At 36.5% G+C, this 22,628-nt stretch overlaps 1 protein-coding gene across 1 annotated transcript; it reads left to right on the top strand.

Moving 5' to 3' along the window:
* The first annotated feature begins 1,382 nt into the window (after positions 1–1,382).
* LOC118738854 lies at positions 1,383–18,268 on the top strand. Its single transcript, XM_036469864.1, has 6 exons — positions 1,383–2,003; positions 11,064–12,050; positions 12,124–12,369; positions 14,083–15,930; positions 16,208–16,328; positions 16,409–18,268. Exons 3-6 carry the CDS (start codon positions 12,182–12,184, stop codon positions 18,071–18,073), a joined length of 3,822 nt encoding a protein of 1,273 aa, XP_036325757.1. The 5' UTR covers positions 1,383–2,003; positions 11,064–12,050; positions 12,124–12,181; the 3' UTR covers positions 18,074–18,268.
* The last annotated feature ends 4,360 nt before the right edge of the window (positions 18,269–22,628 follow it).

The raw sequence follows: 22,628 nt of genomic DNA, 5'->3' as shown, positions 1-22,628 counted from the left end.
TTAGGTAAGCGGAGTCTCAAGTTCCCATGGCCTCTGAAGCCAACAACACTGAGTCTACCTGGGTATGCCCAATAGGTTCAACGGGAGTACATACCTGAGAATTTTTCGCTATCCTCCTGACTAAGACGATCCAGTACTATTGTTAGAAACATGACCGTAGTAGTATAACCTATTTCTGTGTGCTTCGAACATGAATAGCGTAGTCGCACTTCAGGTAGAGTATGGGGACGAAAGGTACCCCCAGAGCCGGAAGGATCATCCGCACACCAGTCGGCTAATGGGCAGTCATCCGCCTTTAGCCCAAGAGAAATACGTTTACCAAGTTTTGTGGAAATATTCTAATTTTTATAAATGCATAGATGGACGGACGCAGAGACATAGCTTAGTCTATGTCTCTCTTAATATTTTTTTATATACATATGTATGTACGTATATTAGGGTGCACACACTCCATACAAAAAATAAAAATTAATTGGTACTGTTTTTCCATCCGAATATTTAGTAAAAATATTAAAATTTACGTTAGCTGAACCGATTTGAAAATACCTCCAAAAATCGAGATTTTGTTAAAAAAATTAGATTAAAAAAAAAATCCCCAAAATATCGCCTCAGATGATACAACATTTTAAGCTTACAGGGTCTGCATAAAAATGTTTAAAAACTTTATAAACGGAATCAAAATAACGAGGTCTTTGAAGATATTTTAAAATCTGTCCAGCTCATGTAAATCTTAATGTTTTATCGAAATTTTTTGGCGGCTGTCTTAGGATATAATAGATTTTATAATTCCAATGCAAAACAGTAACACTTTTTGGTGAGGCATCCTAATGTTTATATACATATGCCACAAACAACCTTTACGCGAACAATGTTAAAATGATCCTGTGCTTTCGGATGTATAAAATGTTTAATAACTAAAGCCATATTCATGCAGAATTTATCAAGACATGATTCCTGTCGCTCACAATTTATCCCAACCTTTTGAATAAACGCTACAATCGAACTTACGCTTTACCAACATCTTTATCACCACATACGTATAGTATACTAAACTTCCGCTTAACTCTTGCACTCTTGTCGATCAACTCAAAATAAAAACACTCAAAACTTCAAGTCTTTCAAAAAATGCAATGACATACAAAATATCAACTCACTTTCGATTTCAATGAGCAAGATCACTATGTACATAATAGGGAAATGATACTAAGCGCTTCATACTTTTTCATAATAAAATAGGCAACAAAATCAACAGAGCGACAAAAAGCACTCAATTTCGTTGAGCAAAATGTTGCATTGATTGCGAGCGCAGGCAAAATGGCAACAACCTCGAGCCAACAAACCAAGTTGGCCAACAAATGTAAACCAAACGTGAGACGGTGCAGACGAACAACGCTAACAAAAGCGCATGCGCAACTATGATCGCATGAAGATACAAAACGCGGCATACAGGAAAGTGAAGACGTGAACAGCAAAAATAAAAATTTAATTGCGCTTACTATATAGTTAACCAACCAGCGTAAAATCGAACGCGAAAAGTAAACACGGCCGATGAAACGAAAGCAAAAGTGAAATATTACAAAGAAAAAACCACAACATCAAAAAAAAATAAAACTACAAACAATAATCGCATTGTCTGTTAAGTGTTACGTGAACAACGCTTGTACGGCTACGGCTCGCTTCCGGCATGCGGGCTTTTTTGGTAGAATACATATAATGCAAACTTAAAATCATATGTGGTACGTGGTATGTGAAAATGAGGGAAAAACCCGCCGGTGTACTTAATAAATAAAATTATGAAAGTGAAAACTTTTCAAGAAATTGCTCTTACATATGCGGAAAATTGCGATTGACTAATCGGTTCCAGTGGTACGCAGTGGTTTATCGTTTAGTGATATTGAAAAAGCAAAAGCCTCCGCGCTCAACAAAAAGGGGAAATATTGTGACCAGAAAGAAGTATAACAGCACAAAAATACCATTGAAATCGGATTTATGTGACTTATTTAGTAAGTAAGAGTAACGAATGTGATTTGGTGTTTGCACGTGGGTTTCAATGAAGTAATAACCTGTTTTGTAACAAAATTGTGTTGTAATATCGTTGTTGGGAGTAACTGATAAGCAAAAGAAAAATATGCAACACACAGGCTTGTACGCTTAGTAAGAAAAAAAGCTTTATTTTGCACAATAAAATAGAAACTGTGCCCATCAAAATCACACGAGTATTAAGTAAAAATTTGCGTTTGTCAGAAAACGCAAAAGCTTTTTCCTTAGTACTAATAATGAATAAATATATAAACAAATAATATGAAAAATTTATATTTTGAGTTAATACACTTTTGACCAATATGTGAGATGTGTACATATGTAAAAGGGGATTTAATAAGACCGCAGATTTCCTTATGCAAATAAAACACAAAAAATTTGTGGAAATGATTTTCTTTATTTCATCATTTTTTTAGTCATGGCATTAACATACATCTGTATTAAACACAATATCCGTTAAATGCCCGCCACGACTCCTCTGGCAATACAGTATGTGCATATCAAAATTTCCGGTGACGTTTTGGCATAGCTCGCGGTGTATATCATTAATAACGGGTATGATTTTGTTCTTCAGCTCTGAAAACGTTCCAAACTTATTGGCATAGACCATACTTTTCACGAACCCCAGAGAAAGAAGTCGAATGCTGTCAAATTGCAATATCTCGGCGGTCATTTGAGCTCGTTGTTTCATGGAAATTCGTCCGAAATACGGCCATTGCTTCATGCGCGGTGTGACAACCACATATTGTTCAGGTCCATGTTATTTTATTCAGGCGATAAAAAATGGTTATCATTTCACAACAATGTCACGGCAACAGCGTTACCGGCATCGAACGACCTGTAGTGAAAACACACGGCTGTTCTCACGTTTTGCACCGACCCAGTCCCTACGAATTTCTGCACAAACGGCTGTTTAAAATTTTTTCGAAACAAAAATTTCTAAAATGTTTTCGAAACGAAGATTTCTCGCACTTTTTCCGTTTTACATTTATAGGCTACGTGTAATATTTTATTAAGGTGGCCACCGCACTAGAGTTTTAAAAAATGTATGCTTATTTAATATCACAATAATTTTAATGTTCCTTCTCGAATGTCAAGACACTTTCGACCTCTATTTTTAAAGCCATGCAAAACTAATTTTGAACTAAACGAATCATTCCGTGGTTTATGTCAAGATTTTAACTGTCATTCCAGCACGTTTGACGTATCGGACTCGATTTTTACTATAAAGAAAACTATTATTTCCACTCTCAATAATTGAAATACTATCTTTAGCATATCCAATCAGCTGATGAATTTGATTCTGTAGCTGAATAGTTTTAGATCTCGACACTTAACAAACTCCTGTTTCCACTACTCGGCACGAAAAAACTAAAAAAACAAAAAAAAAAAGGTTCCGCACGTCATGCGGACTGCGCCCCTCGTGTCGGTTGGGCGGGAATGGAGGGTAAAAAGCCGTTGGGATTAATTAATTAATTAATTAATATGGGTATCGAACGGAAAGTGTTTGAACAAGCTTTAACCCTAACATGTTTTTGAGCAGGGTTAAATATCTATCAACTAAGGCTATTGTTCTAATTATTTAGTTTGTATTATTTAAAGAAATAAAAATACGATTTTGCAATTTTGAAAAATTTTAAAATATACATTCATGTGACTAAAATTGGTAAATGGAATTAAAAATTCTTTCAAAATTTAACCTGTTATTAGATTACAAATACTCGCAGTATCCAGGGCCTAACCACGAGGAGGTTACGGAAATAAAAGACCACACTTTTTTTTATTTTTTTTTTTATTTGTACTATTTTTTTATTAGTACTTTTTTATTTATTTTTTAATAATTTAATTAACGGAAGAAAAAACCAACTTAAAAAAAAACAAAAAAGGGTAATTTTAGTCATCACAAATTACTTTAAAATTTTCTTTTATTTTTTTATTTTTATTTAAATATAAATTAATTAAAGTCATATTACCCATCAAGTCATTTGACAAATCACTGTTTAGTCCAACGAACATCCCAAATCTTATAATTTTTCGTACAGGTGGCAACCCTCTTCGAAAAAATAAAACCTTATTGCACATCTGGAGGCCAAGCTCGTTGATTGGACACCTCATTTTTTATAATTGAATGAACTGTACAAATTTGGTGTCATTAACCAAAAATGCCACTCAACAAAAGTAAAAGCTTATTGTACATCCGGAATCCACATTCTTTCGCTTGGTACCTCATTTTAAGTCCAACGAACGGGGAATATTTTATAATTTTTAAAAAATTCGGCAACCGTACTCAAAAACTAATACGTTACTGAACATCTAGAGGCGAAGCCCTTTCATTTGTCATCTCACATTTGGTAATTCAACGAACGGATCTTATAATTTTTTAGATAGGGGGCAACGCTATAGATTTTCTAAGTACTAAAGATAATACTCCTATTGATACAGATTATATTTAACATGCCAAAGGTCACTCTCCTGTCGATACAGAATATATTAGAGAAAATCTCGTCCAAATCCATTCAGAAGTTTTCGAGGTTTTCCTTTATAAATACTACAAATGTATATGTAGATATGACCGGACAGGAAGGTTACTCATACGCCGTGTATCGTACATGTTCATAGACGAACAAACGTTTTCTTGAAAATTTAAAAATTATTTACAAAAAGCGCAAAATCTCCGCCGATTTTTATTAATGTAGATAAATATTTTTGGCTATTGAATAGTTCGCTATATTTTTTTTTAACAGCGGTGGCTAGCAGTGGCGACAATGTGTTTTAAAACCAAAAGTAAAATTATCAACATATTTTGCTACAGTGATTTTTCTAAGTCTTTTTGATAATTTAAGCAAATTCAAGAGCTATATCTGTAGTTTTAGAATTTATTAATAAATTGATCTAATCTTTTCGTAATTAAAGCGTACAAACGCTTTTTCAGATTTTATGGTTTTCATAATATTTTGTTTTTGCATACTTCAAAGTATCTAGATTAAATAAGCCTATTGTTTTAAGCTTTTAAATTACATTGGTTTTTGGTCACTTTTTCAGTCTTCTGGCCCATTGTGCAACGATTGTTCCATTTATGCAATGCATACTATCCAGTATATAATCAAATTATTAATACCGGTAATTTTTCGAAATTTTCCATTCACCAACTGTTATAACGCACACGTATAACATTAGTCATGCCCAAGTGCCGAAAAATTACTTTAAAAACGATGCGAACATCTGAACCCATTGCGTACGCAAGTCAAAACCTGGGCATTAAACTTGAACTTGAGTGGCACAGCTCAAGTGGTAGGTATATAGCTGTGACCCTCACAACGCCGCACAGTGGTCGGATAGGCTATGTTTCACGCGAAAAAGGCATATTTTAAAACTGTGATAAATTAATCGGAATAGAGCCATTCTTATTCAGAAATGTCCAGCGAACTCAAAACTGATTTGTGTTTTTAATAATATCTGCTGAAGAAGCCGTTGAATCCATTTAATTCAACGAATTCGTTCGTGGGATGTTCTAATAGTTATTAGTTGATAGCTTTCTTTCCAATTTTTGTATGAAAACTTCAAAATGTAATAGTAATTGCTGATTTGGTGTTACTTCTTAAACATGAAAAATTAGGATTTCATGTGAAATATTATATAATACACATTTGTTGCCCAGTTATAAATTCCTTAATAACACGGATTATTTTTCAAGAAATATTTTTTCCAAAAAGGAATAACTAATTAGTAGGGCCGAGTAGGATCTTCACTCCTTTACTAAAAAGTAGTGTCATTTCAGTGGACCAACTTTAGCAGTTGTTCCAAATAACATAAGGAGTATTAAAATATAAAAGATTACTGTAATTTCTTAACAAAGTTGAAGTCAAATTTCAAAGATCCAATAACGAATCCAATATGGCGTCCAAGAATTTAATAAATTAATGAATTTTGATGAAATTTGGTATTTAGAGGTTCTTAAGTTTGCTCATTACAAATTTCAAGCCAGTTTTTTTTTAATTCCAAATGCGAAATCCAATATGGCGTCCGAAATTTCCAAAAATTCAAACCTGAATAACTTTATTTAAAAATGAGAAACCTGAAGTTTTGGTAATGACGAATTTCGTATAAAATAAACAAATTTTAAAAAACTATTGGGACCTAAATCAAATTATTTGGGCTGAACATATAGCAGACGGCCCCAAATATTCCTAATTTATAAATATAATTACAGTTATAGTTTCATAATTTGATCATAAACTCATTTTAGATATGATCCCTCGTATATAATAAATAAAATTTTGCCAAGCAAATATATTGTGAAAAATTACAGTTGATTTCAAATTCATGACTAGCATGTCTAAAAACCTAATCAGTAGCATCTTAAAAAAGATTGTCTTATTTTAAGAAGAATTCACTGTCAATTTGACAGCTGTCGGTTGTCAAACTTTTAATTTGACATAAAATTCGTAACTAACGTGCCTAAAAGCTTAAAAATAAGTATTTTCAAAAAGATTTTCTTATTTCTATAGAAACTAGACGCTGATTTGACAGCTGTCAACTGTCAAACTAAAAATTTCATGGCATATTCGGATTTAGTATAACAAAAATACGACGATACTGCCTTTTTATTATATTCGTAACAGCCCTTCTAATTTTTCGCGTAAAACATATCTGCTCCGACGACTGTGCGCCGTCGGCAAGGCCTCGCATAAAGCAATTACGCATGCACTCACATCCGTACCCATATTGCATGTACACGATCACAATAAAAATATACAAGCGCGCGCGACTTGAGTGAGTGATATTAGCGGTGTTTTGCAATTCGACTCAACAATTCGAGACGAGATGTAGAGCAACGGCAAAATAAGCGTAGTAAGAGCTACACGTAAATACATTAACGGTAGTAATGTGTAGTCGCATTCGTGCATCTCAAATTTCGCTACAGGTGGCAACACCACAACACACACCCGCCGCACGCTGTAAACTGTAAACTGGAATCACGTCTTCTAGTGGTTGTAATAAAATTTTAAATGCCCTTTTGCATTGGTACTTCTTCACGGTAAATTGACAAGCGCTCGCGACATGGCATATACGCGCTTGAGTTGTCAGTCAGCTGTGACACTTGCCACAAACAGTTTTCCTATTCGTTGCACGTACATAGTTTACATTAACAAAGGAAATGCATTCGTTACTAGTCAATTTCCGGCTGTAACCCAAAATGGTGGACGCAGTGCCCCTCAGTGGGTTTGGAAACTCGCTAGCATCCTCTGTTGCATACTTTTTAACGATTATTGTCTAAAGTTGTGTGCGTGCTGCAAGTGTGCATATTTGAGTAGAATTTCATGGCTGTGACACTCCTTTGCACTCTAAAAACATTGCAATGCAATGTTCAGCAAGCAGTAATTGTTGCAGCGACATTGAAGAACAAGACGCTGGCATTGCAGCTGGCCAAGCAATAACAACAAATGCTGACACGATTGCTTCTCTTACTGGTTGGTAGCAAGCACTTTTATTACTGCAGCGAAATACGTCCAAGCGTTGCAAGTTTGCAACCAATACCGGAAAGCATGAAAAGGCGGGAACAACAGTTACAGCAAAAGACGTCAACAAGTTCAATAACAAGTTACTTGTGTTACTTACAGCACTCACTAGCTCAAATTGTGCTTGTAATTTCACATTTGTTGCCAGTTTTGTTACTTTGCCACATGCTGTTGCAGCTTTTAATTCCATTCGTTCTGCAGCTCAAATTGCTTTGTTTACGATTTCCATCTTAGGAGTATGCATAATAGTTCATTCATGTAATTGAATACCCATAGCAGGGTAGGCATCTAAACTCATCCACGCAAATGTGTTTTGATTTCCATAGATTGTTGCCGCTTTTGTTTTAAAATTTTTACTATTGTGCTAGGAGTACAATGCTGAATTTCTTTCCGCTAAGTAGCCATAATATCCCCCCAATCTATGGAAGTAGACACTAAAGACAATTTTTTTTTTCGTACGCAGCCAGGTTAGTTTAAGCTGGGTTGATCGTTCGCAGCTAGGGACGCACATGGATATAAATAATAGAGGTCTTCTTTTGTGATACCATGTAATTTTAAACAGTAGTCGATGCTCAGTCGATGAAACGCCGCAAGCCAATCACAGAGTTACAAAGACGTCTAAAATACATTGCCGAAAACCAAAATAGTCACGCGGCATTTTAACAAGTTTTGGCTATTTTTAGTTTGGTCATTTAATGCTAAATATTTCTTTGGGAAAGTATAGCTCATTATCTAACTTAAACCATCTAAATTCAAATTCTAAACTTTGTACAAAATTTAGAAAAAGTTTCATCAAAGTTTAGTGCTTTTAAAATAGATTTCCTAGTGTAAAAGGTGCAAGTTTGAAGTGGTTAGGGCTTACGGCTGACTATTGGCAATTTTTTTTTTGTTGATTTAGTTGAAAGTGTTGCTCATTTGCTCCATACAAAAAAATTCTCGAACATACAAGGTGGCGCAAAAAGAGTAACCCTATTTTCTTTTGCTATCCGTCCAAAAAAAAAATTTTAAAAATTCAATAAATTTCATTTTTTCAATTTTTATTGTGGCGTACTAATATTTATTTCAATAGTGTTATTGAGCTTTGTACCACGATTTGTATGTTAGGAAAAATGGAAAAAACATCAAAGCTTAAGCGGTAGAAGTTATAGCAGCTATTTCGAAGATCACCACATCTCCTCATCAGACTTTTTTCTTTTTTTTCCTGCTGAAAGTCTAGAAAAAGTGGTGACGAGTCAGACGCACGGTGTATGCCGCCCATAAAATCCGATGTACGAGGAATCCACTGTACAAAATTGGGAGCACCTACAACGCATGAATGCTAACCCTTGAGCATTGCTTATTTCCTTAAGACTTTTGGGCGGTTTATAAATAGTGTTATTTATAAAAAAATAATCACTCTTTTTCAGAGAGTTAAGAATCGACGAAATGCGATTTCTTAAACTCAACTATGCTTGATTTCTTGCCTTTTCTTTTTTCTTCGTTAAATATTTACGTAAGCGATTTGAAATATTCGCAGAACTGTTACTCAACTCAAGTACGTTTAGATACGCTTGCGAGCCGAATAATAGCGTTGTTTATACTAATTTATACAACATTAGCATATATGAGTCCATATGAAAAGAAGACATAGTGCGAAGGTTAAAAAACTTCGATTCGATAAATGGACAAATCGCAGTAAATGAATAAAAAACGATATAAGTTGATGCATTACGATAACTCGATAAATTTCGTTAACTCAATAAATAATGTTAATTCAATAAATATCGATAAATTGATAAAGTTCATTGACTTGACAAATTTCGATAATTCCATACATTTTAATAGCTCGATAACTATCCGTAAATTTCGACAACTAATTGTCTCTGTCTATAAATTTTGATAACTCAATAAATCAATTAGAACAATTCGATACGTTGCGATAATTCAATAATAATGGATAACTTAATAAATTTCGATGATTCAATACATTTTGGTAACTTAATAACCTTCTATAACTATATTTTTTATGACTTATTTTTTACGATTCTTATCGACAAATTTTTATAAACCTTCCCACCATTTCAGTTAACCTAATTCTTATGTATTTCTCATTGTTTTCACTCTCATCTTTATCTTCAATTTTGCCTTCACTTTTTTTGTCTTAATCATTATCATTTATTTCTTCATCATCACATTTATCTTTGTTATGTACAACAAAATGCGAAAACAACTCAAATTAACAGGTCAACAGGTTGCAACAACAACTGTACACAAACGCGGAAATTTTTAAACGACGATTTTGGTCGTAATTTTCAGCCAGTTTTGAAAACTCTTCTCATCTACAAAAAAAACCTTTCCTATGGTGTTCTTGGTTCTGAAATCGGTTCTGTAGAATCGCCAAACGAACAGTGACAAAAATTTTTGTTAGCGTATAATATTGCTCATACGCCATGTCAAGCGTAGAGCTACTTAATACTGCAACTACTTACACATTGCAAATATGCGCCTTCATTTAACTTCTTGGAATTAAAATAAAAATTGTTAGCGTATTTTCTTAATAACAATAAGTTAAGAATAAAGAAATAAAAACACAACAAATTTTTGTGTATGCAATTTTAAAGAACAAAAACTTTTACCATAATAAAATGCAAGTTCCCAGTTGATAAAAAAAATCCCGTCGGTTTTTAAAAATATTTTTTTTTTGCTGATGGTGCCACGTATTTTCTTCCATACAACGTATGTTCGACCCTCGGCAAAAGTAATTAGCAGAGTCAACTGGATTTTTTACAGCTTCAAACTTGCCCTTTAGTAGATTTAGTAAACATTTTCTAGAAATTCTAATAAAAGAGCTTGAAACTTTAGTGAAATTTTGTAGATTTTTTTATTATTTTTTACAAAGTTTAAAGCTTGGACTTATTGTATTTTGTTATAGAATGAACTATATCGATTTCAATGAGTCATAATTATTTGCATCATGTGTAGGTCAAGACTTCCTAAAATGGATCAACATTTGATTTACCCTTTTTTGAAAGGTTGTATGTGAATAGTGGAGTAAGTGAATGGATGGAGTTGATTAGATATTATATCGAAAAAATCTGATGATAGTTATAACTATTTCTAACCGAAAGTTTTTATAATCCATCGATTTATTTGCTTGCAGAATATAAGTTATAAGAATTTGGGGGAAAGGACAGGAAGAGAGATAGTAGTCAAGAAATTAATAAATACTGAAATTCTAGTAACATTATATACATATACATATATACATTCCAGCTGGTTTTATTATAAAAACTCTCATACTAACTTTTTAAACCACTCGATATTCATTAAAACACCTCACGTTCGCACAGTCACAACACTCATAACGCAACTCAATCAACATAATTTGAATAATTTGCATGCAATAATTTCTATGCTACTAGACGTTTCTTGCACTCCCGCCCCTTTTAGGCTCCAACATTTTCATTATTCAACATTTCAACTACTAAACTGACTTTTTCATTTATTATCCTGTCAACTTTGCAGGCAACACACCGAACTCCTTGCCACCAGAAGCTATACAAATCAACATAATCCACTCAGGACGCCAAGGCAGCCAAGGAATGCTGTGACTTTGCATAATCAGGAAAAATTAAATTTGCGCTAAGGACAGCAGAAGGTACGAGAGAGTAGAGCAGCGCTTGGAAGAGTATCCAACAAAAAGCAATGCAAATACGCCTCGAGCAGACAAATAAAACTTAGCGCAAATATACCAAGCTTGAGGGAGAATCAACTAAAGTATTTATTGTCCCAGATGAGCACGTGAGAATTGTCAAGAAATCGTAGCAGAAGTGAAAGAAGCAAGTTTTGTGGAGAGGTAGGTGGTGCACAAATCGTTGCAACTTAAACGCTAATGCAAATACGACGCTTCGTATTTGAAAGTAAGATTCCCAAGGACTAGCCGCGGATAACAAGAAAAATTGCAATTTTTCTACATTCGTAAGATATGATACACTCAAGTGGCGCCGCATGAATGCTAGTGTGTGCATACATAGACATACATACAAAAAAAAAAACAAAAAAAAAACGAGGTGAGGTGACAAGTAGCAACGCGCGCTGCAGACACACAACCCGCACTCTACCCATTCCGCCGCCCGCGACCTCCATTGGCAACTTATAAGCACATTAGTTAAAGACTATCAACTCTTGTCTCAGTGCAATTGCAATTGCTGTTGGCTTATGTTTATGAATTGCTGACGTTGGCAACATTGACATTTGCTGCAACACATTTGCAACAACATCAACAAAATAAAATACATACTTATAAAAAGTGTTAGGCAACATAAGCAGCGTCAGACGACAAGTGCGAATAGCTTTGGCGCGTGCTACGATACGCTTGAGGCGAATATTTAGAAGAAAGCAGCGCACTTCAAGGCGAGTGAGTCGAGATTAGCGCGGGTAGAGTGGCAAGAAGTTGCTGCTGTCTGATTGCCTGGAATAATTCAAAGTCAAGTGGTGACAAGTGTTGCATGAGTACGCGTCTAATTTTTTCCATCTTTTTTTTTTATTAAATTTAATTTTTTTCTTTTGTTTTTTTCCTTTATAGCAAATTTGCTAGTCTGCATAGCATATCGTAAGTAAGTAGCAAGAAGGTTTTGCTGAATATGTTCTTCCCACCACCGAAATGTATGCAACAAATTGCAACTCTAATTATAACATTTGCCGTATACGTGGCGGGCATACGTAATGCGGGCAGCAGTGGCGGTGGTGATGGTGGAGGTGGTACGTCTAGCAGCAACACGGAAAATGCTTTGGGTAGCAGCAACGTGGGAGCTATCGCTGATTATGCGAGGTAAGTGCCAGTCTTGCTGAGTGAAATATGTACGTAGTAGGAGATGTGCCCATAATGAGTAACGAGAAAAGTTTTCTTGTGGAAATTATTGTTGATATTCAAGTTGTATTAAGGTTCAAAGCCATGTTGGGTCATTGAGCAGAAATCAAGTGAAGCGAAATGCTAAATACTAATAGTTGAAAAGAAAATCAGATAACCAAACTTACGTTTCTAGCAAAGGAAAATAGTAAACAGAAAATAACGTATTTAAGCAGTGTTCGGAGTGTACTCCGAAAGGAGTAGATTTACTTTGGTCTTTGAAAATTTGTAAAAACTATTTGTCTTAAAATCTGTTTCGTTTTTTCGCTAACCTTGTGGCCCTTTGAGAGCGATTTTTAGTAAAAAAATTTAAGTTAAGTTAAAAATTATGTACTAATAAATGGAAACACACATAATATTAATCAATATAGTAATCTCTTTGCTTTTTTCTAAGAAAAGTTAAGAAATTTTGAGAAGTATAATGCTGCCCTTATGAAGACCGCTCTTTCTTCACCAAAAACTATAAACCCAGCTACTGGTTTAGTCCTTTTCACCAGACGGTACAAAGTAACGCCCTTACACCAACTAAACTCGTTGCTTCAAGTCTGAAATTCAAACGTACTGGCAAGTACTTCTAGACATTAAGATTCTCTTAAATAACAACATATCAGAAAACCACAACAACGTTCCTCACTTGTGAAAAGCATTTGGTGTATCATAGGGTTTCTTAACTAGGGAGTTCACTGTGGATCTACATGGCCATAATGCATCCGATTTTACTTTACGGAGCCTTGGTCTGGTGGCCTATCCTCAATAAGGCAACAAGAGCTCCAAAGGTTGCATACGCGAAGCTCATTGATTCTCACCTACTAAAGCTGCGATTCTACATCTGCCTATGGTTAGCGTATTCGCTCGAGAGATAGCCGGCTTAATACTCAGAGAGAACTCATGCTACATCCGGCCACTTGGGTATCTGCTGCGTTAAAGTCCGCCAGGCAGTCAAGGAAGTAAGGGTGAACCGAGCGTCTTCTAGCGTCAAATATTGTGCTCTATACTTTCAATTCATTCCTCATCTCGGAGGATTGCCTTATAGATAGATATAGATATAGAAGGCCTTCGACTAAACGGAGCTCTCCCTGACCAACCGCTGCGTCCGGAACAAAGGGGTCGCCCCCAGCTCTACAGACTGCAGCTTAGAAGGTTTCTATTACCTTGAAGACGGATGAACAATTGTTCCTTCAAAGCTGAGGTCTACGCCATATAACTATGTCCGAATCAGTACGCTGACAGCGGTGAAGTAGACATCGGCAATGAAGCCGCTGATACTCTGCGCAGGGAAAAGACGGCCTGAAGTATTTATAGGCCCAGTATCCTTCCTCGGTGTTTCATTATATTATGTGGGTAAAAGAATTAGCTTAAATATTATTATAAACACTCTGAAGGTTAAAAGAATTTTAGAAATACTAGAAGGAATAACCTGTTGCTGGAATGACAGAATTTTGAAGCACTTGCCTAACTTGGGTGTAGTATGTTTTAAAGTTGTACGGCGAAAAATAGGAAACCGCGGAGCGTTGAAGCTCTCGCAAAGCAGAATCGTTACGTTTTGAAACCATCTCTATGCACTTCTTTATACTCGTCGGAGGCAGCATATTATTTTTAATGCTACCTAACTTATAATTTCTTTTTCTTTTACAGTTACTCGGCGGCATACAATGAGGATTTTCGTCCCTCACAACTCCTCTCCGAGGTAACAGAAGTAATGTCCACTACAAGCGGCAATGTAGAGCGGCGCCAGTCTAACGGTGACAGTGGCAACTTTCGACCATCGCAAATTATTTCCTTTACATCCTCAGATGCCCAATCAATGCCGAAAAAATATCCACCCAGTTATCTTGAGCCGAACTATCGTCCACAGCGCATCAGTAATGGTGGACCATATGGTTTAGTCTCCTACAATAAAGAGGAAAAGCAGTTCAGCTTTCCACATGAAAAGGAGCAAGCAGCAGCTGCTTCAGCCTTACCTAACACAAACTCAAATATACAAAGGTACTTGTACAGCAGTGCAACGCAGCCACAGTCGGTCACGCAGCAGTCGCTTGTACCTGCGCAATTACACACTACACCCATACTCATCTATCGTGACCCTTACACTAATAAGATCAACACTAGCCAGCGGCAGCTGGACTATCGCCCCCCAGCACCCGAGCCGATATACCAAGCACAGTATACACAAGCTGGCAGACCACAGGAGTATACAGTGCAATCCATGTTGGTTGTGGGTGCAGCACAACGCCCACCAGCCATTTACAATCAGCAGAGGCCACAGTATGTGTTGGAAGGAGGAGAACACAAGCGACCGGGTTACGTGTTTGATGAGCAATCCAGTACGTCTTACAGCCAACCCGTATATAGTAATAGATATGAGCCGGTAGCGAGCGCAGCGCCCCCACCACCAACCAACGATTACAATCGACGTGATGGTGATACACAAACTGAACGTCCCTTCAAGGGAAAACTGGGTGTATCGACAACTGCGAGTACTAAGATTTCTTACGATTCACATGATTACCCACCGCCCAGCTATTATAAACAGCAAACATCGAATTTCCAATCACCGCAACGACAAGAAGACAACCCAGCAAATTACCAGCAACAATCAGCATATGCACCGGCACCAGCGCCAGTACAGACAGCAGCAACAACAACGGCGACTACGACGACGAAGGGAGCGATAATATTCGGCAGACCAGAGCTGACGTCTTCTAATTATGCAAACAAGTTTGGTAATTATTTGCAAGGCGTTGGCGGGGGCAAGGCAGGTGATGCTGGCTATTACAAACGTCCACCGCCGCACTATAGCAATGATATTTTGTATGTTACGCCACGTCCACCCGCACTACCAGCGGCGCCAGTACGACCAGCACCACCTTACTTTCCACAAGGCAATGAACCGATAAGACGTCCACCACCGCCCAACAGTAATTATTATCAGTATCAATTGGGAGAAATACCACCACCACCAGCACAACAGTCGTTGGTGGGAAGTGGAGAAAGGCAACCACCTGGGCAGTACTATCCAACATCACAGTTTTACCCAGCGCAGCAGCAGCAATACCAACCTCAACAGAGTTACCAACCTACGCAGAATTTCCCTCCATCACAGTACTACCCGTCACCGCCTAATTACCGTCCACCGCCGCCACCGCAGTACCAGCCGCAGCAGCCCTCATCTGGTGGTGGTGGTGGGTTAGCTACTTTGGCCTCACTCTTCAGCGGTACACAACAGTACGCACCACAGTTCACCAGCCTACTTTTAGGCGGCAATGGCGGTGGTGGTGGGCTCCTGCATGCCTTAACTGGTACGCGTCCACTGGGTGCAGCTGGGGGAGGACGTCCACCGAACATGCAACTCATAAAAGCTTTAGAGAATATTGCACGCAATGATGACTTGGAATGTGTACCCAAGGTGCTGTGCAATATGATTGCTAGTCAAACACAACGTGGACAATTGCCTGACTTCATTACGTCGCCGGCAATAACGAAGTGAGTATGTACTATGTGTGTTGGCAGCTTTAAGAGATGGAGTAGTTGTAAGAAAACTTAAAATGAGGGTAAGAGTAATTCAATTTTAATGTTGCTGCGTATTAACAGTAATACCTTGCAGTGATTGCTTTTGAATATAGAATGCTGGCGAAGGAAAATTGGGCTTTCAGCGAAGGCTTCTGTTTCGTTTAAAATGTGAATTTCTTGACTCCCACACGCTCAATTACCAGCAAGCAATAAACTTGCATATTTAATGTAAGTTCCTATCTACTTGCAGCTTCCTTTCAGGCTTTCCAGCGCAGTCGCCAGCGCTCATTTACGGACGTGCAGCGCTGCTAGGGGTCAGCGGTGGCGAGCGCAGCTGTACGCAAACTTATGCCAAGTGTCCGAAGAATGAGGTAAGTACGAGCGTAGGTAGCTAATGGAATCGCTTAGCACACTCAGTCACTTTAACTTTCTCCTCCCGATCGCTCACCAGTACGAAATACTCTATTACCTGAACAATCACCGTGGCGGCTTCTTTAAGTTCTTCAGCGAATCGGAGGAACCAAATACCAGCGCTGTACAGCAGTCCCAACAAACGCAAACTCAAAGTGCGGGCAGCTCAGGTGGCACTTCGCTTTTCGGTTTACTTTCTGCGCTAACTGGCGGCAATTCGCCGGTGACAACCACAACGCCACGTCCCACGTCCCCGCCTACGCTCGCGAGCTTTGATATTACCCAAGGCATTGGCAATTTCTTCAGCAATATACTTTCCGAATATATAGGTGGCGTAGAGTTTCAGCGCAGAAGCAGTCGAGCTAAACGTGCGGTTGCCTTCGAGAATGCGACGGATGATGAAGAAAGCGCACACGATGACGCAGCGCGCATTAAATTTCCAGAAGATGCAGATTCGGAAGACTTTCACGACGATGAGGATGATGAAGATACACAAGGCGTGGTGGACTTTGAGGATGAGAATGCTAGCGTGCCGAATGAGAGCGCAGATTATGGTGACTCGCAGGGGCGTGTAGTATTCAAAAGCGGTGAACATAGTCTACATTTTTTTCCAGAAGGCAATGGAGGCATAGATGACGAACGCCTCAAAGATGTTTATCTAGAAGAAGTGATTAAGAAATTTAATGCTGATAGGTTGGAGAAAAAATTTAAATTCCCCGCAAACGCAGACGCTAATGTAGAAGAAAGTGGGGCTCATGGTGAGACTGTAGACACACGCGGCGAAAAATTGGTGCATTTTGTTGAGGAAAATGAGAGCCACAATGGATTAAGACCCACTAGTATGGTAAGTTTTCCTGCGCCTGAAAACGCAGGCAGCCCACTGCAGTTTGAGGACAAACGCAAAAAGCACACGCGCCGCGGCAAGGCTATCATATTCAAGGAAACCAATGAGGCTAGCAGTAATGCGCCTGAGCGCCAACCGCGTGAGGAGTACGAAGCAGCAGCATACGAACCTGAAAGCGGCAACCGCGTACTATTCCCCGATCACTATGAGAAGCACATACGCAAGGGTAAAATATTAAACAGACCTATATTGTATGCCTCCAACTATGACGATTATATGCCAAATATGGATTCCGATCATTTTGTGGTATCCGACAGTCATCGGCCGGAAGAGAATAATGTCGCGAGCAATGAAGAAAGTAGCGTAAATTATGACGACCACAAGCAATTGGGACCCATCTACTACAGTGAGTCCACATCGTTGTCACAGCAGCACCATAACGCACAGAGTACACTCGTGCAGGTGTATAACGATAATAGGCAACATTATAATCGCGGCGCTGATACGTATCCGGGTGGTACAAACAATCGCTACAAGCCTGCGAGCTCATCAACTTACTCCCACTCTTCCGCTGCTAATTACAATGACAAGCGTTACTCATCTGGCAACACTTCCTCTGCTAATAAGAGGCGTCCGTACTATGGCGGTGCTTCTTCTTCTGCTTCGAATAATCACTATGATTACCCGAATACGAATTATGTTAGCAATAATCGTTATAGCAGTCGTTATCAGACGACACGCTACACAACGACAACACGCTCGCCTCGCGGCAGTGAAAATGATCATAATATTTATGTGACAAATGCTCAGGGTGTCACTACGCATTACATAACGCCAGATGGGCGCAAGGTGTATTTATAAGAGACATTATAAAAAGATAAAAATTAAATTTTGTTATTAATATCTAATATGTATATTGGTTAGTGGCCTGATTACTTACTTAACTAATAGCAGGCATAATTTTGTAGTTAAGCAAATTTAAGAAACTGGTTTTTATAAACTAGAAAAATATACATATGTATGTATGTATGTACATTAGACTGCATCTCCAAAAAAAGTTGCTGTTTTTCCGCCGGGATTACAAAATCTATTATATTTTAAGACGTCTGCCAAAATATTTCGGAAAAATATTAACTTTTAAGGGAGCTGGACCGATTTGAAAATACCTCCCAAAATTGAGTTTTTTATGAATAAAAATCTCATTATGACGATTCCGTTAAAAATTTAAAAAAAAATTTTTTTTTTAATATTTTTACTTAAATTTTTTTACCAATTTTTTTTTGTAGCTTAAACCGTTTTGTCATTTTGGGGAATTTCTTCAAAAAACATCATTAAGAAACTATTTTTATTCATAAAAACTCAATTTTTGGAGATATTTTCAAATCGGTCCAGCTCGCTTAAATCTTAATATTTTTCCGAAATATTTTGGTGGACGTCTTAAAATATAATAGATTTTATAATTCCAGTGGAAAAACAGTACCGATTTTTTTTTTGTATGGGTAGTGATGCAGTCTAATGTACATAAGGCAGTTAACGAAAAACCTCAATATTTAAAGCACTGTATAATATTTAAATCAACATTATTTATTTAATAAAATACAATTTCTAATTTTCATATTTACCTTTTTGTATTATAAATTATTCGCTGTCTTCGTATGTTTGTTTTTAATGCAACGGCGACTCGAGTTAATTTTAGGTTAATTCTTATTCATCTTTAAATTCATTAATAATTAGATATATGGAGGACGCCTAAACGACTTCTAACACCAAGCGTTTAAATGCATGCTATGCTCTTTTCAAGTGCCATATAACAATACTTTCTTAACTAATAAGTTGACGGCACTCCAAAGCGGCCCTGTCTGCCACATCCTCCGGAGAATGCTTTCGGAGTTCTTTGCGGACTCTGCAGGGTAGTAAGTGGTGTTAGTAGAAGATTACCATGGACCACGGAGCCTACCCACACAATTTTTGATCCAATAAAATTTTTTTTTTATAAATACATGCAAACAACCTGGCGTCTTATTCACAGATTATTTCATTAACTTTGTACATACGTTTATTCTGCTAACTGGAAGGTGCAAAAGAGAAAACCTCGTATCAATTTTTACTTGGTTTAGTGTTGATACAATGAATCCTGCCAGAATTTGAAGTTATGAGAGCCGGAAACCTTTAAAAGATAAATTGCTTATCATAACCTTACGACACTCACATATTGACAAGTTTTGACTTTCTATTTTATTATTGTATAATTTTTTTTATTTGTTTATAAAAATATAGTTCATTCGTCAAAAAACCTAGTCTCAATGTTTGCGCAACATCAAAAAAAAAACAACAAAGTTCCGTAAAAAATTCGAGCTTTTTAATTAGATTTCTTAGAAAAATTTGGAGTACGCAATTTTTAAGCCCTTTCAATTTTAGTATGATAAAGTGCAAGTTTGAAGTAGGCAGACGCCAGTGCCGTTGAATTTTGGCAATTTATTTTTTTATTTATTTTTTTTTTTTTTGAAATCATCGAGCATACTTCGTATACAAGAAAATGGCTGACACATTTTCTAAACGAATGGCCTCCTATAAATGTTGGTAAGGACAAGAGAAATTACATTTTCGACGGCGCGGTATCTAAAAATTGTATTCCACAAAAATTTCTCCTGCTTAGTTGAAAGTGTTCTCTATGCTTCTTAAATAAGAGTGGCTGAACACCTTTTGCAGATAACACCTTTCTTTATTTTGTGGTTTCATTTGTCGACTAAATGAAAAATAAAATTTATTTGTGATTTGATGCGGATAATTTCATTATGCCAATCAAAAACGATAAAAAAAAAGAAATTAGCCCTCGCGGAAATAATTCATTTTAGCAAGTGAAGTTTGGCCGCGATCAAAAAATAAATTAGGCCGCCAAACAAATAAGAAGACGGCCTTATTTCCCGCGGTCAAAATTCCATCCTCCATACACTACATCCAGTTCAATGTTTTTGAATAGATTGCATATAAATATTTATAACCCGAAGTCGTTTGCAGCTACGTATACGTTCAAACAAACACAAAGATAAATGCGCTTAATTATTCAAAGGCAATAATTTTTAAAACGCCTGAAAGTAGGCATCGCTGTAATAAGTTTGATTTTCACAAAATTATGCTTATCGATGAAGTGTCGTTTTAGGCATTTGTGTAATGATCACTATTCACTGTTTGTGTGTACTTAGTGGTAGCTTGCAATTGTGGGATCATTAAAGTAAATTGTTGTAAATTTATTACAATAATGTTTTTTTAGGGCCTAAAGACTTATAAAAACAGGTAAAATAAAATAGCGAAATAGGCATGGAAAGGCACTATAAATCGCAAAAAAAAAGTACTTAAGTCCGAAAAATATGCAAAAAGGGACACTTTTTTAAAAATGTTTATTTTACAATAAAAACGCAATATATATATAGACTACTACTAACTAGTTTCATGATATGGAATCTTTTTATTTTTTTGGTTGAGTTTTAAACCTTACTCTCTATACATAGTTGCAACATTGAACCACAATATACATCTGGATGTTTTCGAGCGGCATTGTCACTCACTCGTTAGTCCGGATTCCGGTAAATATCATAAGATAATGTCGCGACCGGGTAATAATACATATATCTGTATGCTATTTAGCATGTCATTGGTCGGTAACAGGAGCAATTTAAATTTAAATCTATTAATTACATTCTAGCGTGTCTCAGTCCCTTACACATAAAAGCGGTTAAAATTTTTTTCTATTCCAAATTAGTAGTAAATGGGCCATTTTCTATGTAATTTGTAGTTATAGTGTATTTTTTCACCACAGAAAGTCAAATTTGGGGAAGAAAATATCAAAATTTTAAAAATCCCAAAACAGTCTTAATTTTATAAAGATTCCTTAATATCTTTTAACTACATTGCATTTGAAAAAGGTAAAGCAACTCTCTGTAAATATTTTACAGAAAATGAACAGGGCTATACTTGTTTGTACTTGCTGATAAAGAAAACACATACAAATAAATTCAAAAAATATTAATATTTCAAAAACGGTGACAGTTTTATAGGAAAAATATTTGCTTCTCTGGTAGCCAACCCAACAGGAAATTGAAAAACTTGATTATTTAATATTTATAAATAACTTTAATCCAGTTTAAAAATTACAATAAAATTACAAAAATGACTTAGCTTAAGAATGTACGTACATATGTAACTATAAATATGGTATGTAATAAAAGTAGACACTTAATGAGAGTCACTGAAGTGTTACGATATAAACAGTCAAGATAGGAAATGAAATTTGTTTATTAATCCGGAATCTATTTAAAAAAGATGAATATGTATATAATATTCGCCAGATGTTATATAAGTTTGCAAGATGACTCAACAATATATGGAATATATGTATGAATATATTAAAGCCAAGCAATTTATGTGAAAAAACAGCAGTAATTTCGATATAAGCAGCTCAGCGTGAATTGAGAACGAAAAAAATTATGTAGGTGTATCAAAACTTTAACGCGACCCAAAACGTGAACCCTGAAAAAAACACTAAACAAATTTTATAAAATTAGATTGACTAAGTAATAACTAAAATGAGTCCTGAAGTCCATTTTAAATCTATTCTTCCATTTTTGCTCAAATTTTAGTAGTTGAATACTTTAGTTGCCGAAACAAAGTAGCGAAAAAATTTTACCCGCCGGAATGCACATGCATATTGTGGCGAATATTGAAAAGTCGCTTTTCATACTTGTTGTTATTTTATCTGATTAATTTTATTTTCATAGAAAATATTGAATTTTCATCAACGAAAAAAATTATGTCAGTTAGATTTTGAATAAAGAACATATAAGTTGGTTGACGAACTTTATTCGACAATCCAGTGATCGAACTCAGATTCAAAGAGACCTGAGAAGGACGTTACAATTGGTGCAGAAGTGGGATTGTCGAATAAAGTTTCATAAGACAAGATCTTGAAAATTACGAAATTTAATGAACTTAAGATTCCGCAACTTAAGAAGGAGTTGGAACAGCGGGGCTTATCAGCTGCTGGAAACAAAGCAGAGCTGCAAGCGTGACTGCGCGAGGCTATGCAGGCAGAGGGCGTCAGTGTGGACGGATATGTGTTCCAGCTAGAAATTGAGGAGTTATCGACCAAAGTGGAAGATAGGACAAAGGCTCCAGGCCCATCAACAGGGTTAGACATGAATATGATGATGGCTGCAATATCACAAATATCGTCGCAGATGTCACAACTCTCTTCTCAAATATCATCGGAACTGTCGTCGCAGATAAATGCGCAGCTGGAAAAGCAGGATACTCGTATATCACAGGTGTTATACTAATTAGAAGCACAGAAGATACATATGACGTCGCAACTGGAAACACAGGATCTAAAGATTACGCAGTTACTGAAGTAGATGCAATG

Source organism: Rhagoletis pomonella, unplaced genomic scaffold (assembly GCF_013731165.1).
Source record: "Rhagoletis pomonella isolate Grant_MI unplaced genomic scaffold, Rhpom_1.0 Rhpom_scaffold_00005, whole genome shotgun sequence".
NCBI lineage: Eukaryota > Metazoa > Arthropoda > Insecta > Diptera > Tephritidae > Rhagoletis > Rhagoletis pomonella.
Note: the sequence above shows the minus strand (reverse complement) of the source record. Positions and strands in the feature narration are given on the sequence as shown.

What these genes read in the sequence shown, in the direction of transcription:
- LOC118738854 (XM_036469864.1), top strand. Translation starts at nt 12,182, where the DNA reads ATGTTCTTCCCACCACCGAAATGTATGCAACAAATTGCAACTCTAATT. An exon ending in GCTATCGCTGATTATGCGAG is followed by an intron (nt 12,370 to 14,082) that starts GTAAGTGCCAGT and finishes TTTCTTTTACAG; the next exon opens with TTACTCGGCGGCATACAATG. An exon ending in ACGTCGCCGGCAATAACGAA is followed by an intron (nt 15,931 to 16,207) that starts GTGAGTATGTAC and finishes ATCTACTTGCAG; the next exon opens with CTTCCTTTCAGGCTTTCCAG.